Source organism: Polypterus senegalus, chromosome 5 (genome assembly GCF_016835505.1).
Source record: "Polypterus senegalus isolate Bchr_013 chromosome 5, ASM1683550v1, whole genome shotgun sequence".
NCBI lineage: Eukaryota > Metazoa > Chordata > Cladistia > Polypteriformes > Polypteridae > Polypterus > Polypterus senegalus.
Genome location: NC_053158.1, coordinates 182125155 through 182143862, shown reverse-complemented (window position 1 = coordinate 182143862; position 18708 = coordinate 182125155). Strand labels below are relative to the sequence as shown.

General features: G+C 37.5%; 1 protein-coding gene and 2 non-coding genes across 3 annotated transcripts in view; all 3 read left to right on the top strand.

The window, feature by feature from the left end:
- The first annotated feature begins 1529 nt into the window (after positions 1-1529).
- gars1 (glycyl-tRNA synthetase 1) overlaps positions 1530-18708 on the top strand; it is a 30094-nt gene continuing 12915 nt past the window's right edge. The window contains exons 1-5 of the mRNA XM_039753697.1: positions 1530-1803; positions 10352-10453; positions 11285-11387; positions 11614-11755; positions 13893-13981. Of these exons, the coding sequence (XP_039609631.1) occupies positions 1558-1803; positions 10352-10453; positions 11285-11387; positions 11614-11755; positions 13893-13981 (682 nt within the window). The 5' untranslated portion in view covers positions 1530-1557. The remainder of the gene's footprint in view (positions 1804-10351; positions 10454-11284; positions 11388-11613; positions 11756-13892; positions 13982-18708) is intronic.
- Positions 9725-9860, top strand: LOC120530428. Its single transcript, XR_005633968.1, has one exon. It is a non-coding gene; the product is annotated as a small nucleolar RNA SNORA84 (small nucleolar RNA).
- LOC120530427 lies at positions 11080-11216 on the top strand. Its single transcript, XR_005633967.1, has one exon. It is a non-coding gene; the product is annotated as a small nucleolar RNA SNORA84 (small nucleolar RNA).

The following is an 18708-nucleotide window of genomic DNA, read 5'->3' as shown; positions in this document are numbered from 1 at the left end:
AATTGGTAAATTGAAACAATAAGACATCAGAGGCTTAAGGATGTAAAACGGTCATGTTATTGATGTTGAGTATGTTATATATTTTATTATAAGTACAGTCAATTCAGAAAGTATGTAGACAAATTGACTTTTTTCACATTTTGCTATGTTGCAGCATTATGCTACATTCATTTAAATTATTTTTTTCTACATCAAGTAATACTCAGTAACCCGGAATCACAAAGGAAAAACAAGGTCATATACATTTTTGCAAAAATGCAAAACATAAATAACTAAAATATCATATTGACTGAAGTCAGACCCTTTGCCATGACACTTTAAATTTGTCTCAGCTACATCCCATTCTATTGATCATTGTTGAGATGTTTCTTCACCTTGTTTCGAGTCCACCTGTGGTCAATGATTGGACATGTCTAGCAAAGGTACACACCTGTGTATATAAGGTGGTGCCACATTTGACAATGTGTATCAGAGCAAATACCAAGCCATGAGGTTGAAGAAACTGCCTTCAGAGCTTTTAGACAGGACTGTGTCACGGCACAGATCTGGGGAGACCTACAAAACAATTCATACAGCATTGAAGGTTCCCACATCCACTATCTAGGTGATTTAATGTGGTGTGCAGTACCTCTGCAATAGCATTAGTAGTTTACAAGGTGTATAATAAAGAATAAAATATATAAAACAATCAGTACAACTGTTCAAAACAGAAAATAAATACTAATATTTGTTTTTTAATAAATCTTCCAATTTACTGAGCAATTCCCATTGGCTATGTTCAGGTGTCATCTCGGGCTACTGCAGTACAAATAAAGACATGGATATTAGGGGCTTACAGTAGATGATGTTCAAGTTATTGGTGTTGAGTATATTTTTTATCTTATTATATGTGTCTGTAGTAGAGAGAGGGTGATAATCAGCATTTTCGACAAACTGGAGCTCAATGGCATTTAATAATCACTGGTTTTATGGTAATACCTGCAAATTTCAGTAACTATATAGAGGTAAATGGAAAATGACGTGCTATTTGGCCAATCAACAGTTCTGTTTTAAGTAAAGAGTGGATGTGCTCTGATATTGCTGAACTTAAATGCAAGCTGATTTTCACCAGAAAGGTAATGCAAATCAATAACTGTCAATAGAATTCTGAATCAAAATAAGTTTCACAGTGCAAACAAGTGTATGAAATGCACAAAACAATCAGTACAACAGTACAAAACAGCAAATGCATTCAGATACATCTGGCTGATCTTTAGCAAATTTTTCAATTTAGTGAGAAACTCCCATTAGCCATGTAATGCAGCATCTTTCCCGACAACCACGGAACAAATGTCAAGTATTTCACAAAGAGAATGACTTCCAAAAGTGTCGAATGTACTTTCTGGAATCGCTGCTACTTTCTTATGATGGTGAAAGTGTCGCTGTGGAAGGCGCCATCTATTTACTCATCGGATGCGATTTCATCATTCTACAAGGCCACGCCTCCGCGGCTTGTCATTGTCGTCGTGGTGTAGTCGGCGCGCCGCTTTCTCCGCCTCCTCCTGGTCTTTTCGGCTCATGCTGCAGAGAAGTGCAGCTGCTCTCCTTCGGGTTTGCTTCCTCAAGCCTCGCACTTTCCCTTTAACCCTCGTGTGTGGCACTGAGCCGCTCGCCCAAGCAGCCACTCTTTCCTCCTTGGCGGCGGGGAGAGCAGCAGCTGGTACTTCTTCCCGGACGAGCAGGAAGGTCGGAAGAAAAGAACAGCAAATGGACGGATGTATCGAGGAGGTGCTGGCCCCTCTCCGGCAGGCGGTGCGAGAGCAGGTGGGCACCACGAGTGATTTTAGGGTAGAGTGATGGAATGAAATGGAATTAGAACTGGCACCCCAGGTTGCGCGTAGCTGCCCAATTTATTTTATATGTAAACGGTTCCAAAGGGCCGTGACACACTAGATACCTCGATCGCTACTATGGATTCTTAGCTTTGTCATTCTTTGGTAAAGCGGAACTGAATTGCTCGGTCCTGCGCGAGTTTGCCTGTCACTATCCATCCGTTGTTTGTCCAAAATGAGCTTGATGACCTTAACGGTTATATTTTTTTAACATCCTTTTTAGCGTTTTTCTTGTTTTCAGTAGTGTTGCAATGAAAACTCCAATAGCTGTGCATTTGATGATAATGTATTGGATAACTATAATTGTAAAAAATAAAACTCCAAAAGTACAGTATGTCATTCTGTTCGCTTCCGTTATGATTGTCTGTGCTTGACGCTGTACTTGGACTTGTATTTGCTTGTCGCGCCGTTAATGTTGGTCACATTTCACGGTTAAACGTAAAAGCAACCAACCAATTTAGAACCAGATTCTTGTTGATCGCTTATTTTTTCTTAATTCCAAGAGACTGTTGATTTTCCCTTTTTCGTAATTCGTCTTGTTTGTTGAATTTGCAATATTGAGCTGCAGTTGCATCACAGCTGAAGATTACAAAAAGGGTGTCAACCCATCATCCATTGTCTTATATTAAAAACTTCTGTCTTATTTTTCCGAAGGGAGTGAATTGTTTTGATTTATTCAGCAGTTGCGCCACGTTCGATATGAGTAGGATCAGTAAGCCGACATTGTTCACTTCCTCTACTTTACATTACAACTGCTTGACCGTCCATGTGGAAGGGGCAGGTTTTTTTTTTCTGTTGTTGTTGCTGGTTATGTTGAAGTATATGAAATCCCACTTTTGGGTGTGGGTTCCTCCCTTTATGCCACGTGTGTGGTTCGCACTCAGTACTACGCCAGGAGCACTAGTCCGTGCGCGGATCGCCTACAACTGTCAGAAAGAGTTTGACGTATGTCTGCCTCTTAAAGGAGCAGACACACCACTCGTGTTTTCCTTACCTTGATCTTCGCTTTGTGTACCAGCCGCACCCCTTGTAGTGTACTTCACATTAAGCAAGCAGCTGATGGGTATATACCGACTAGCCTATTGTTTCATGCAGGAGTCATATTTCAGAAACTTTCGGTTTTGAATTGTGCCTTGTTTTTTTTAACTTTTGTTTGTCTTTGGTTGATCAACTAGTATTACTGGAAGAATTGTGTTTTTTTAGGGTTAGGAGTGTTATTATACTGTCTAATAATGTGGTTGCATCTCCGTTTGTATTTTTAAATTTATTTTAAAAACAAAACGATCCAATATAAAAGCAACAGAATATACAGGGAATAGTCCATGTGGCTCTGTACTCAACTCTCACCTGACTGGGGTAGTTGTATCAAAAAAGAGCCCATCTAAAGTGTGTTATTGTATTGAACAAAAAAGATACACAAAAGGGTTCAGCATAAGCTTGGTGTGCGTACTTTACAGTTTAATTAATGAATTCTTACACATTTTTAACAGATCCTTGTAAAAAGAATGTGATTGTTTTTTCTGGTTGAGGTAATATAGAACATCAGTTTCCCACTGAGTTATATTTGTTATTTGGTACACTATATTAATCCCCAAGGGCACATTGCCCTTTTTTTGCTTGGCCTTTATAGAAGATGGGTTAGGATTCTTCCAGTTGTGCAGAATTAGTCCTTGTGTATGTAGTGGGTATATACTGTAGTATCACAACACGTTCCAGCCCTCACTGTAAGTGCTGGACTGGTATCCTGACTGGAATGGAAAGTGATTGATGCATCTAAAGAGTCGATGAACTAGTGGAGGTAATAAGCGGAGGCGCAATCTGCCTGGGATGGCTCTAGGTTCTTTTCCCAGTGTGATCATTTAATGGATAAACAGGGGGTAGATGGGTTATTAGAGAAAATGTATCCCCCCCGTGCGAAAGGTGGCTGTGCTACTCTTTCAGAAGGGCAACCCCATTTGGATCCCAGGGTGCTGCCAGGAGAAGGTCTCTATATTTTGGGGAACTTTTGCATGACTAGTAAGTGCTTCTGTCGTGCTGTGTTGTGACATAGGAAGTGTTCTTGGGTCCAACACAAAAGGAGCCATCTCGCCTCACTTAAGAGTAGTCAGAGCCAGGAGTACAGTGGATGAAACTCACCGGAGGAGTGGAAGGAAAGAAACTTTAGTTGAGGTAATTATACTTTGGACTGTGATAGTCTGTTTAATGAAAGAACTATGCAAATAAACAACCTTTATTTGAACCTGTGTCTGTGTTGGGTATAATTGTTTCTGGGACTGGGAGCTCAGCAGCATTCCCTTGTGGTCAGATCATAGTAACACAATGTTTTGCTATCTGATATTGCTACATTTTAGATTCAAGAGAATCTATGCAAGTAAAATCATAAGCTGTTTCTTTGCCTTTTTGTTTGCTAATCGCTCAAAAATGCCTTAACCAATTTTCACAAAATTTTGCATGTTCCTTGCTGACGTTAAATATGGGCTATATGTCATATCTGGGAGAGGGTTTATAACAGGATGGGGACAACCCAAAAACCTACACAGACACAGGGACTACAATTATCAGGCAGCAGTAGTGCATTTTGACGGATGGATGACTGCAGGTCAAAGCATGATTTTAAAGACCACAGATAGTTATAGCATTTTCTTTTAACTAATCTGGATGACAGTTGTGTTGAGTTCAATTACATGCACTTTAATATCCCAGTTATTTACAGAAACACAGTTTCAAAAATGTCATGTAAACCCTTATTCCAGTTAGAGAAATTGGGATATTGGTTAACACAAGTAGATTTCTCTGGTTATATGACCACATAAACCTTTAACCAGGTTGCATTTAAGGATATCTTAGTCTGAGCATGCCCGTTGCGCTTGTTTACCCTGCACATTTGTTTGCCTCGCACATGCATCCATCAGCCACAGGTACAAAATGGTGGAAGCATCTACAAAGAGAAATGTCTTGAGGCAACTGCTTGAGAGATTGCATTATTCCTTCTCCAAGCTGAAATAGTCTATCTCAGTATCTTAGAAATCACTACATTTATGTTGATGAGCTAACTGAATGTACAGTGCTGAGTTCAGCAGCATAATCTCGGGAGACAAAGGCTTCCTGCTTGTTTTGATCCACAGCAGCTGATGATGGTGGTTAACTCTTTTTTTTGTGCAGTTTAATGACATTGGAGCATTTTGCCATGGAACAGGTCCATAAGCGAACTGGCACATATAAATGGGGGTTTTTAAGAAACCAGGTTTCTGTTTTAATAGTTCTTCACCTTCTCCCAGCTTTGGGTGTGTGCATTTAATTGCAATTCTCTCACTGGATTACAGCTTTTGTCTAAAGAGTATTTCTTTTTGCCTCATTGTGGATATTGTTTATCCATGTTGAATTTCCAAAACAAAGTTTTTCCCTGTTTATTCATACTGGCAGCACAGGGTACTTTGGCTAGTCTGAGACTTATAAATATATGTTTGCCCAAAATGGCCTGAGGGTATAACTTTCATAAAATGTGACCCTGCAGTCAGCACTATGGAGTAGGTACGCAAAACTTTCGACACCAACTCCTCCGTTTATGGTAGCACTGACTCCTTAATTTATGGTGCCACCAGTTCTGACTCCCCTGTTTGTAATTAGACTAATATATTTACTATATTGGTTAAAAGCACACAACATAAAAGATACAAGACATTTCAAGAATGCCACTGAGAATCATCCGGTTACTTTTTAGCATCCTAACCTATTAAAATTTGAGTTTAAATGCTGTAGCAATGCCACTGTGTTTCTTTTAGATTCCTTATTAGGTAATGCTTAGAAAATGAAAAAAAGAGGCTATATTTGTATCAACAGGCTAGACAAAAAATAGTTTAATTGAATTAGTATAAGTGAAATTTTAACACATTATATTACAACTTACATTTAGTCAGAGTCGGTCCCATTTTTACTAACTCTCATTCGTGTGACCTAATAATTGCTTCTGACTCCACAGCCCTGCTTGCAATGTTTGTGCTTGATGACATCACTCACAGGCTGGATCTTGGGCTTCGTGGGTTTTGCTTGTTAGTCCAGTGAATTGAATCTAATTTGATTCATTGACTGAGTCTAATATTTGACAGTAAGGTGGAGAAGGGTATAAAATATTGATAAATCAATTCTGGTGTCTGCTTTGAATTCTAAGTGGGAAAAGAAAAAAGCAAACAATTGCTCGCAGTATCTTTTTAAAATGCACAGCCTTTGCATTCACCACTCTGCACTTAATGCATTTTGAAAGGCAGTCACCATCTTTAGTGCCCTTTTTCTTAGGAAAACACTGAAGTGGGAATGTTGATTTGTCTAATCAAGTATCACCTGCATGTTGTCCTTTAAGGTGTAAGTTATTACCTGTTGTTCAAGGCCAGGCAGGTGGTGTGTTTTGAAGAGTGCTGGCTATGCACCTGTCACTCACCACAACAGGAAAATGATGCCTGTGAATGCTGAGGAATATTTAACCCTTTTTCTCACTGTAGCAGTGCTTGTATTGTACAGTTTATACACAGCACATTTTTCCAGAACTACACATGTACATAATGGGCGGCACCGTTGCGCAGTGGTAGCGCTGTTGCCTTGCAGTCAGGAGACCCGGCTTCACTTCCTGGGTCCTCCATGCGTGGAGTTTGCATGTTCTCCCCGTGTCTGCGTGGGTTTCCTCCGGGCGCTCCAGTTTCCTCCCACAGTCCAAAGACATGCAGGTTAGGTGGATTGGCGATTCTAAATTGTCGCTAGTTTGTGCTTGGTGTGTTTGTGTGTGTGTGTCCTGTGGTGGGTGGGCACCCTACCCGGGATTGGTTCCTGCCTTGTGACCTGTGTTGGCTGGAATTGGCTCCAGCCGACCCCCGTGACCCTGTGTTCTGATTCAGTGGGTTGGAAAATGGATGGATGGATGGACACATGTACATATATATAATTTCCAGTAAATACCAATACCTTCTTGGTTTCAAGATATTCAGCAGCAGAGGACTGCAGTAAAGCTTTTATTTAAACAAAGCATTACAAACCCGAGCACGTTTGAAGCGCCTGGTCTTCAATGCGCAATGCAGCAGCTGTTTTGAATACTTGTTGAATGGTACTGTTGGCTATTTTTTCTTTTCATTTTGGGTTTATAAAGAGTATTCATGCAATTTGGAATAATGACAAGGTTGATGTAGAACTTTACTTGAAAATCGTGTTTGTGGTTTTTCATTTTTCATAAAACACCCACAACACTACCAGTAATAATTCTCCAAGCTGAATACCATGGAAGAAAAAGATGCAGCACAATAAAATGAAGTACACAATATGAATGTACCTCTAGGCTGTGACTGCATTGCTTAGGATTGGTTTAATTCAAATTGTAACAATTAAATGTCTCCCAAATAGGCTCATATTAAAACTTGTGTTCAAACATGTTAAAAAAATCATCTTCTGTTTTTTAATATTTTCTTTTAATAGAAAACATCTCCTTTTGTTTGTTTCTGGCTCTCTAAAAAGTTGTCTATAGTGTGCTTCTCTTTTGAAAAACTCTTTAACGTTGTACACTGAGCAGTCGGGGATTTTGTGTTTTCTGCCTGCTTTTTTCATGGACACAATAAGAATTATTGGTCAATGTTATCTCTATCATGAGTCCTGGATTATAGGACTCTCGGACAATTAGCCCAGTGCCACTTCATAAATCACACCTATGACCATCCACATTGCTTGTTTTAGTTTTATGGCCAGTTCTGTGTAGATCTAATTCTTCTTTTTTAGGCCTACCGACTTTTTCACCAAGGTGAAAAGTAAAGATCAAGAGAATTTTGTGTAGGTCGGTCTCCATTGATTTAGCTGATTCATTATTATACAGCTACCTTTCTAATTTTGTGTCATTTGCAGATAAAAGAAAAATGTTTTTATTTAGAAGAATTTTAAGTACATTTTCCCAAGTGCTGATACCTGTAGGGCACTGTGTTTGACACCACATTATGTAGAAAAAGATTCTTATACTATAACCATTTTTCCCTAATGTTAAACACTAGTCTTGCATCCACTCGCAAATTAAATCCTGAAACTTTGCTGCTTGTTGTGTAATTATTTGTCAGTCTCCTTTTTTTGTTTAATAAAACAATGTAATATAATTTTTTCTTCTGTTCACTTTCTCAACATTTTTTCTTCCATGTACAATTCCAATGCATTTTTAACACCAGATTTCCCCACTATAAACCTGAGCTGACCATCCCTTAGCTTAAACTAAACAGCTAGCTTCTTTTATATTTTTTTTTGTTTACATGCAGTGCTAAGTTGAGTCTCCTGTTATATTTTAGAGTTTGCTCATTCTCCTTTTATCACAGATTGTTGGAATGTTGGCTAGCTTACAGGCCTTAGGTGTTACCCTAGTGTCTTCTAAAAAATTAATGCCAGGTTTTGTATATTTTTGAGGGAGGCTCGGGCTAGGGTGGTTACTGTAGAATAGATGCTGTCCGCTCCTTGCTGTTTGTTTACAGGTCTTTTTGTTACAGATGTGTCATTTGAACACTTGTTTTTATGCCATAAAAGCTCTTATATAATTTTAAATTTGAAAACTATTCATGCCCATGGTTGGAGATTCATTCTGTGTATATTTTTCAAGCTGAATACTGCTTTTCATGAAACTCGCTAGTGCCATTCACCATCTCCATTTATACACACACACAAATATTATTATTAAACTTGTATTACTGTCTAATTTGTAATGTGTTTACCAGTATTGGTATAGTATATCATCCCAATAAATGATATGTGGACAGTTCAGATCAGGATGTAAAATTAAGCATATTAAAAGAGCAAGTTCAATATCTTTCAAGTCAAAGATATTTCTTCACAAACTGGCATACAAGTGTTAGTCTTGCAAAATTGTGCTCTAAAGTTAAACATTTTCAATATATATATATAAAAAATATATTGCCCTTACCGTCACTTTACAATAGAGGCTACTGGGGCATGGGGTATCACCGGAGAATAAAAGTGTAAAAACTTCCCAAGTTGTTGAGTATTGATCTTTGTCTTTCAATTACACACGCATTATAAAATAGTTTTTACATGTGATTTTTGCATTTGTCTTCTTCCACAGTAATCTTTCATCCAGGGGGTGTGATTTCCTTTTAAAACCTCAAAATAACATTAACTTTTGTGATTGGTTTTGTTTTGATTTACTTTCATATTTATGTGAGAACACGCGCAAGCAAATAGAAAACATATTGTTGCCATGAGAAAAACATTACCAGGAATATGTGATAAAATTATTATTTACAGATCCATTTTGTTGTCACAAACATGCATAGGAAGATATATTTTCTTGTATCAAAACTTTTGTTGCTTCATTGGAAAGTTTTTATGCTTTTATTTTTCAGTGGTGCCCCATGCACCATTAGCCTATATTGTAAAGCCCTGCACCAATGAGGGCAAGATATTTTTATAAATTAAACAAAAAAAAAAAAGCTTAACTTTAGAACACAATTTTATATGGCAAATGCATATATAGCATGTTTGTGAAGAAATAACTTTGACTTGAAAATTAAAAATACTGAATGGATAAAAATGTGTACAAATCTTTTTTCATGCAGAAAATTATGATGACCTTCAAGGGGATTGAAAGCTTTTGCACATCACTGTACATACCAGATTTCATGTGAATTGGTTGAATCATTCATAAGTGATGCTCGGACATTCAGACTGACTGACATTCTTAACTGTATTTGTATAGATTACATAGCACGAGAGGGAAAAGGGACTCGTTAAAGGCAGGGATTGGACCAGTAAAGTTTTATATATGTACATTTAAGTTTATATTCAATAAGAAAATTTAGACTTGCTATGTTGAGTTTTTATATATTGCCTTGTGGTTCCTGGTGACTGCTGTGTTGTGCAGTGCCTCAGGTTTATAAATGGGCACATATTAACTCTGTAATTTTTTGCATGGAGTCCTCCTCATCATTAAGAAGATTCCATAGCCCGGTTACAGAGACAAGTTCATATTTGTGAAACTGAAATGCAGTTTTTTTGTGTTTTGTTTACTTTAATTTACCATTTTTAGGAGCTGGCTGTGCAACCACAAGATGATATAGTGGACAGAACTAAGATTGGGGACATTTAAAAGTAGCTTTTACTGTGTCCAGGACCAAGATGAATATACATACTAAATTTCATGCAAATTGGTTCAACCATTCACTGGCAACATCTGGAAATACAGGCAGATGGACATTCTTAACTTTATTTATATAAATTAGTTTAGAGCAGGGATTGAACCAGTAATATTTATATATGGGCATTGGAGTCGGTGTTCAATAATAAAATTTAGATTTGCTATGTATAGCAAGGGGATTATCCTGTCTTGCACCCAGTGCTGGCACCTCCAGGTGTTGGTTCAGAAAATAGAGTGGATGGATGGGTTTGTTTGTGTGTGTGTGTGCTTGTAACCTGAACTAACTGGTGATGGAAAATATTATTTTTCTTACCCAAAGGGAGACCTGGTGCGCAAGCTGAAAGAAGAGAATGCACCTGATGTGGAAGTGAGCAAAGCTGTTGCTGAGTTGAAAGCACGGAAGAGAATCCTGGAGGCCAAGGTGTGATGTTTCGCTCTTCTCAAAGAAACAACAGTCTAATGTCACTGTTTTCTTAAGGGTAAATTTGCTTGATGAAGTTACATCAATTTGAAATGGTGCAGATGTCATTAAGAGTATAATTGGGAGATTGGGTTGGCGGCTTGTCGCTGCTATACCAGTGTGGTAAGTTATATGCCCTTATAGCCAAGATAGTATAAAGCATAACCAGCTAAAAGTACTGAGAGAAAAATTAAATTAAGATTGCAACTGAGCAGGACACACTTTGTACAACACATCAGTTACTGTCCATAATTCCAGCATGGCTCCTTTTACTACCTCATTTCAATATAATTCCAGAATTAATTTTCATTACATGACTGTTCATCAATGAGAAGGAGAGAACCCTTCTTTTTGCACTCCCTAATGATTTCCAATACCTAGACAGGTGCATGTAGACAAACAGCTTATAGTTTTATTTATACTGTAGATCACCTTATAGTAGCTATGTTACTATTACAACATTTAATTAACGCCATAATGTTAAATTTTCTTAGCCATGTGTGTATCTTGTGTGACTTTTTTATGGTAAATTCTAAGTTGGACACAAGGCTTTTTTATGTAGTTTTATGTTGAGTGTTTTATCTTTTGCCCTGTGGTTCCTGGTGACTGCTGTGTTTGTGCAGTGCCTCAGGTTTATAAAAGGGCACATATTAACTCTGTAATTTTTTGCATGGAGTCCTCAATGTCACTAAGAAGATTCCATAGCCCGGTTACAGAGACAAGTTCATATCTATAAAACTGCAATGCAGTTTTTGTTTGTTTGTTTTAATTTACTTCAATTTGCCACTTTAGGAGCTGGCTTTACAACCAAAAGATGATGTAGTGGACAGAACTAAGATGGAAGACACTCTTAAAAGAAGGTTCTTTTATGATCAGGCTTTTGCTATCTATGGAGGTATGTAAGATCTGGGCATTACCTTTACCTAATGTAGCAGTAACCAATAGATTATTAAAGATATATTTTTTTAGGTGCTCCAATTTCAGACCTGAAGGGTTAAGTGCAACAGTCATGTCATAATATATCTGTATATATTCATCTTAATATGTGTATTATTATCATATTAAACTAACAAAACTGTAAGGCACCAAACTGGCAATGTTTGTTTTTTTCCGTTTTGCAGGTGTTAGTGGTCTTTATGATTTTGGTCCAATGGGTTGTGCTCTTAAAAACAATATCATTCAGATTTGGAGAACTCACTTTATTCAGGAGGAACAGATTTTTGAAATTGACTGTACAATGTTGACACCCGAGCCAGTACTTAAGTAAGAATTCTTACTCTTTTTGTGCTTCTTTGTGTTTCCACCATTTTCAAAACAGTCGTGCAATGAAGACATACTTAAGAGAATTTGTGTGCTTCCACTAGATTTCATTACAGTTGGTAGCTGCAAATATAAATATCCACTATTTGCTGTTGATAGATTAAATAACAATTTTAGATTTTTAAACATGCGTTAACTTTTTAATGTGTTCTGTTTTAGAAAATACTGTTTTAATTATTTGTAGTATCTTTGATAGTGATCAGTTGTGTTTTAAATGATGCCTCAGTTAACTGATTGAGTCAGAAGAGCTCAAAAGAGGAGCTGAAATCAATGCAGATACAATAGTTTGATGTGTTTAGCTTAGTTTTAAAATAAAAATATATCTTGTGATAAATGTAAAATATTCAAGAATGGTCTAGTGTCATGTAACTTTTACTGTTCTAACCAGTGTCATGAATTATTTTAGATGTTTGTGTTTCACGTTTTTAACATGTGATGATATAACTTGTGGTATGTTTTAGTATTCCATACACATTATTTTCATGCAACTTAAGATTTGATTGGAGAAATTAGTTTAGTTAATTGACTTTAGGCTTAATTTATAATCTGGAACCCTTTTTGGATCCAGACAAGCATTATGGAGTGCCAAAGAGAAATATATATTTGTTTGTATGCGTTTGTATGTAATTTGTATTTTTATAGACTAGGGGTTTTGAGCTTCAAGGAATCTAAAGATAACATAGGTTTTTCAGCTTATGGTGAAGTTTTGGAGCGATCATGTTGGCATTACCAGGTCGATCTATCCCAGGACCACCCAAGAATGCGCAGTACGAGTCATGCTAGCCTTGGGGTGCTGGGGGAAAAAGTGGGCCTGAGCTGACAGCAAGGTTAATTTTCAGGAAATACAGGGATTCCTCAGGTTATGACACAGTTCTGTTCCTACAGCAGTGATGTAACCCGAATTTTGGTGTAAGTCGAAACACACCCTAGCTTAAGTCACTTACTGTACCGATCCTAAACCATTTGCAAAATCATAATCTAGAACATAAAAACACAACTAAGCCAAAGGAAAAGGACATAAAAATACTTTACTGTACACTGTACTGTAGTAACAGAAAAAACGACAAAAAAATGAGTGTAAAAAAAAAAAATCCTTCCCTTTATTCCTTCTGATCTCTTTACAATGTCTAATTTCACTTCCATCGTGATGGCTTTCCTGTTCTTCGCAACACTACCATCTGAAGACTCTGACTTTCGTTTAGGAGCCATAAGGGCCAAAACGTCGCCAAACAAAGCAAAACAAACAGAACACTTGTGGCGCATGCAACCAAACTAGTTCGCTAACTCCCTCACTCAAACGCCACATACTTCCGCCGCATGCAACCAAACTAGTTTGCCCATATAGTCTGTAAGTACGACGCTAACGGCGTAAGCCAAAACACTCACGTCTCAATTTTTTTTAAGTTTTTGTGGGAGTGAGCGTTGTAAACTCGAAACGTCATATGTCGAGACATCGTAGCTCGAGGACCACCTGTAATTAAGTGAGCAAAGTTTCCAGCAAACCCAACATATTAGTTGTGATAAACACTTTTTTGGGGAGCACTGGATAGCTGCCCCAGTAAGCTCTTGCTGTATTCCAGTCATGAGAACATCCATAATTGCTCCTGTTTAAAATGGTGAGTTTGTCCCCAGTGTACCTCATTACAGCCTAGTGAGGGGTAAAGCTAATTGTAAACAAATCTTATGTTTTATCTTTTAACAAACTACCAAGTATGTGTGCCGTGTTACTGTTTGTCTAAAAAATAGAATTTAAGCAACTTTCACCTACATACATGTTCAGTTTTTTCCTTATTTACTTATCTTTTCTAGGAACAGACATTTGCTAAAATCTAAAAAACATTCTTTATGAAAATAAGAGGAAGCTCATTGCATTGGTACTCAACTCTGTAATGTCTTTTATTTTCTCTGTTGAGGAATGAAACTTGCATACTCTTGACAACATAGTAAAATTAGTCATTGTCTTTTTCTGCAATATCACGTGTAAGCAGAAAAACAGTACATTTCAATGAAATGTCAGATTCAAGGATTGAACAATTAGAGTACAGAAAAGATGAGTCACTTTTTTTGTTCCCCCTTTCAGGACTTCCGGCCACGTGGATAAATTTGCAGATTATATGGTAAAAGATGTAAAAAATGGAGAGTGTTTCCGTGCAGATCACCTTTTGAAAGGTATGTGAGATGAGTGTTTTTAACCTTTTAATTTTAGTGTAAGCAAGAATGTTATTTACCTAGTTCCTACTGTTCAAAGGAAACCACAGTGCCATCCAATTTCCCAAACATAATAGTACTTACTACTGTTGAAGTATTGTGTGTTTGATTTTTATCCTATGTTGAAAATAAGCATTGACTTCTTAAACTTGGCAGTAGCATAAAATGTAGAATGTTTCAGGGCTTACACGAATTATGAACAACTTGTTTATGAAAATTCAGGTACAGTGAGTACGGAAAGTATTCAGACCCCCTTCAATTTTTCACTCTTTGTTATATTGCAGCCATTTGCTAAAATCATTGAAATTAATTTTTTTCCTCATTAATGTACACACTGCACCCCATATTGACAGACAAAAAAAGAATTTTTGAAATTGTTGCAGATTTATTATAAAAGAAAAACTGAAATATCACATGGTCCTAAGTATTCAGACCCTTTGCTCAGTATTTAGTAGAAGCAGCCCTTTGAGCTAATACAGCCATGAGTCTTCTTGGGAAAGATGCAACAAGTTTTTCACACCTGGGTTTGGGGATCCTCTGCCATTCCTCCTTGCAGATCCTCTCCAGTTCTGTCAGGTTGGATGGTAAACATTGGTGGACAGCCATATTTAGGTCTCTCCAGAGATGCTCAATTGGGTTTAAGTCAGGGCTCTGGCTGGGCCATTCAAGAACAGTCACAGAGTTGTGAAGCCACTCCTTCGTTATTTTAGCTGTGTGCTTAGGGTAATTGTCTTGTTGGAAGGTAAACCTTCGGCCCTGTCGGAGGTCCTTAGCACTCTGGAGAAGGTTTTTGTCCAGGATATCCCTGTACTTGGTCGCATTCATCTTTCCCTCGATTGCAACCAGTCGTCCTGGCCCTGCAGCTGAAAAACACACTGAGGAGAGGCAAGACACATGACAGCCCGCATGGAGTTTGCTAAAAGACACCTGAAGGACTCTGAGATGGTGAGAAATAAGATTCTCTGGTCTGATGAGACCAAGATAGAACTTTTTTGCCTTAATTCTAAGCGGTATGTGTGGAGACAACCAGGCACTGCTCATCACTTGTCCAATACAGTCCCCACAGTGAAGCATGGCGGTGGCAGCATCATGCTGTGGGGGTGTTTTTCAGCTGCAGGGACAGGACAAATCTTACCCACTGTATAAAAAGAATATCATTTAATCTTTTTTTATTCTGCTTTGTAAGAGGAAACAGAATTTTTAAAGTTTGAAGACTGTGCCTGTGACACAGTAGTGTGAGAAAAGCGCTATATAAATGCAAAGAATTATTATTATTATTACAATCAGCCAGTCATCTTAGATGTCTTCCTAAGTACACCTCACAGCAGCTTACTGAACAGATCAGGACCAAATGTTCGAAGAGGGGCTTGATGATGATGATAATGATGTGCAATCACAGTCTCGGTCATTCTCATGGCTCATACTGTTGCATTCACTTGCTATGGCTCAATCAACTTCTCTTGTGTGTTGCACATGTGACTATGCACATTTTCTTGAGTATCATGGTTCTAAGAAAGATTGTGAGAGGCCATTCCTTTGAATTTAAAGCTTGAAGTGATAAAGTGTAGGTAAAACACCTTATTAAACAGTATTTATTGAAGGGAAAGTGCCATATTATGGGTTATTGTATTGATATAATGATAACTTGTTCTGTTACTACATGCATTTTACTGTTATATGAGAAAAAAATTGGGAAATTATTTGTGGTCAGGGAACACTTACATATTTTTCCCATTTAAAGAAATATTAATTATGAGGTTTCAGGAACAGATTAGTTTTGGAAAGCAGGGGAATCCGGTATATAATTAATAATTTTTTCTTTGCGGAATTGCTAATTAGATAGACTTGATTTGTACTGTTTGTTGGTGTGTATCACTATTTGAAATAAAAACATTTTACTGGAAAGTAAAGCTGTGCGGTACTGCATGAATACCTCGGTGGGCATCCTGTTTCTAAAGCATGTGAGCAGGTCTGCCATTTGTGAATTAAAATGTTCACATTTATGGTAGTTGCTCTTAGCTGATCAGTGGCAAGTTCTTTTTTCTCTGTCAGTCCTATACTCACTTGTTTTGCAGTTCAGTAAAGCACATTTGGTAAAGACATGTTTTAACAAAATATGACTGGATGCTGAAAGCCTTCTCCTCACATAAATGAAAAGGGGGTACAAAGGCACAGCATGCATTGCTTTTGCTTAGTGTTTAGGTTAAATATGTTTATTTGTCTATGACTTACTTTTCTGTAAATATCACCTTGAAATCATTTGATTGTTTATATTACAATTGCTGCAAGACATATGGATATGTTGTGGCATTTTAGAAACTTTGGAAACTTTTGCTGACACTTAAAATGAAAACCTGTGGTATTGTATTTTAGCATGGTAGTAAGGTTACAATCCTAACAGACTGAGTTAAATAGAAGATTGGTGTGCGCTGGTGAGTGAAGTCATCCACTCTGCTCTGTACTTGTTTACGGAGATCCAAGTTATTTTATTATTATTAATGATAATGCAATTTCTTTTACATTTTTTTTTTACCTCATCACTGGAAAAATGTTTTGGGAATATTTGACGAAGTATTGGAATTGTGTCTTGTTTTTGTTTTGTTTCCTTTCGTACCACCCGAATGCTGTTTGTAATACCTTTTTGATTGTTTGGTTGAATACCTAACTGCATTGATATGTAATAGCTGAAAAATATTAATTTACCTGTCTGTTGTTTATTTAAAAACTAGGCAATTTAAGGAGAATCTGTACAATTATTTAAAAAAAAAACATTGTGAACGTTGCCAGAGCCAGTTTAATAACCATTGGTTTTAGATAGGGGTGTCACAATGCATGCTGTAAATGTGACAACTAATGCATTATAACTTTGAAATTTAATTGCATACTTTAAAAATTTAACGTCCCTAATATACACTAACCAGCCACAAAATTAAAACCACCTGCCCAATATTGTGTAGGTTTCCCCTCGAGCTCCTAAAACCAATTTGACCCATCGAGGCATGGACTCCATAAAACCTCTGAAGTTGTCCTGTGGTATGTGGCACCAAGGTGTTAGCAGTGGATCGTTTTAAGTCCTGTAAGTTGTGAAGTGGAGCCTCCATGGATTGGATTTGTTTTTCTAGCATATCCCACAGATGCTGTGTCAGATTGAGATCTAGGAAAATTGGAGGCCAAATCAGCACCTTGTCATGTTCCTCAAATTCCTGAATAATTTTTGCAGTGTGCATTGTGCATTACTGAAAGAGGCCACTGCAATCTGGGAATAATACCATTGTCGTGAAGGAGTGGACGTGGTCTGTAGTAATCTTAAGGTAGGTAGTAACACCCATATGAATGCCAAGACCCAAGGTTTCCCAGCAAAACATTGCCCCGAGCATCACATTGTTTACGCCGGATTGACTTCTTCCCACAGTGCTACCTGCTGCAATCTCTTTCCCAGGTAAACGACACACATGCCCAGCCATCCACAAGATCTAAAAGAAAACTCTGTGGTACAGTTCTGATGATCACGTGCCCATTGTAGGCAGTTTTGATGGTGGACAAGGGTGAGCATGGGCACTCTGACCACTCTGTGGTGACGTAGCCCCATACACAGCAAACTGAAATGCACTGCGTGTTCTAACCTCTTTCTCTCCTGGCCAACTTTAAGCAAATTCTTTGGGATTGGACCAGACAGGCTGACCTTTGCTCCCCATACACATCAGTGAACCTTGAGTGCCCATGACCCTTTCGCCAGTTCACTAGTTGTCCTTTCTTGGACAATTTTTGGTAGGTACCAACTACTGCATACAGAGAACACCCCATAATACCTGCCATTTTGGAGATTCTCAAACCTATTCATCTGGTCATCACAATTTGGCCCTTGTCAAAGTCGCTCACACCCTTACGGGTTGCCCATTTTTACTGCTTCCAACACATCGCCGTCAAGAACTGACTATTCACTTGCTGTCTAGTATATCCCACCCCTTGACAGGTACCATTGAATAATGTTATTCACTTTGCATTTCATTGGTTTTAATAATGTGGCTGATTCATGTACATATAGAGTTTATCTATGTGCTTCATGCAATGTATACTTCTATTTGTTTTTTTTAGCAGAGACATGAAAGTAAGAATCTCATTGTACTAAGTACATATGACAATGTAAGTGACTTGATATTGCATTAAAAAATATTCAAGCACAATTGTCTGGAAGGTTTTTGCACAAGTTGTAAATTTTCAGTTAAATTCCAACAAGCATTTGCTCATAGAGTATTAAATACTATTATGAGTTACTCTTAAGTGTAAATGTTTTAATAAGTGATTCAAATAGTCAGTGTTTATCACCAAAATAATAATCCCCAGGAAGTGAATAGGATTTTTGATATATTCAAACATTCTTCTTCCATCCATTTGTCAGAGCCTTATGAGTAACATGGGTTTAACTCGGTAAGCTGCTCTAGGTGACACACTCTAGCACAGGCTAACACACAAAATGGACTAATTTAAAAACTCCAGTCAACCTGAAAGATTGTTTGAGGAAGACAAAAAGAATCATTTGAAGAAACTGTCAAATGTGGGGAGAATGATTTAAATGGTACAGGGAAAATATTCTGAGTTTCATATGGTGTGCAATATATAACATTTTGATATTTTAAGCTTAATGTTGGCATTTATAATGTTATACCATTCATTCTCCTGTTTTATAT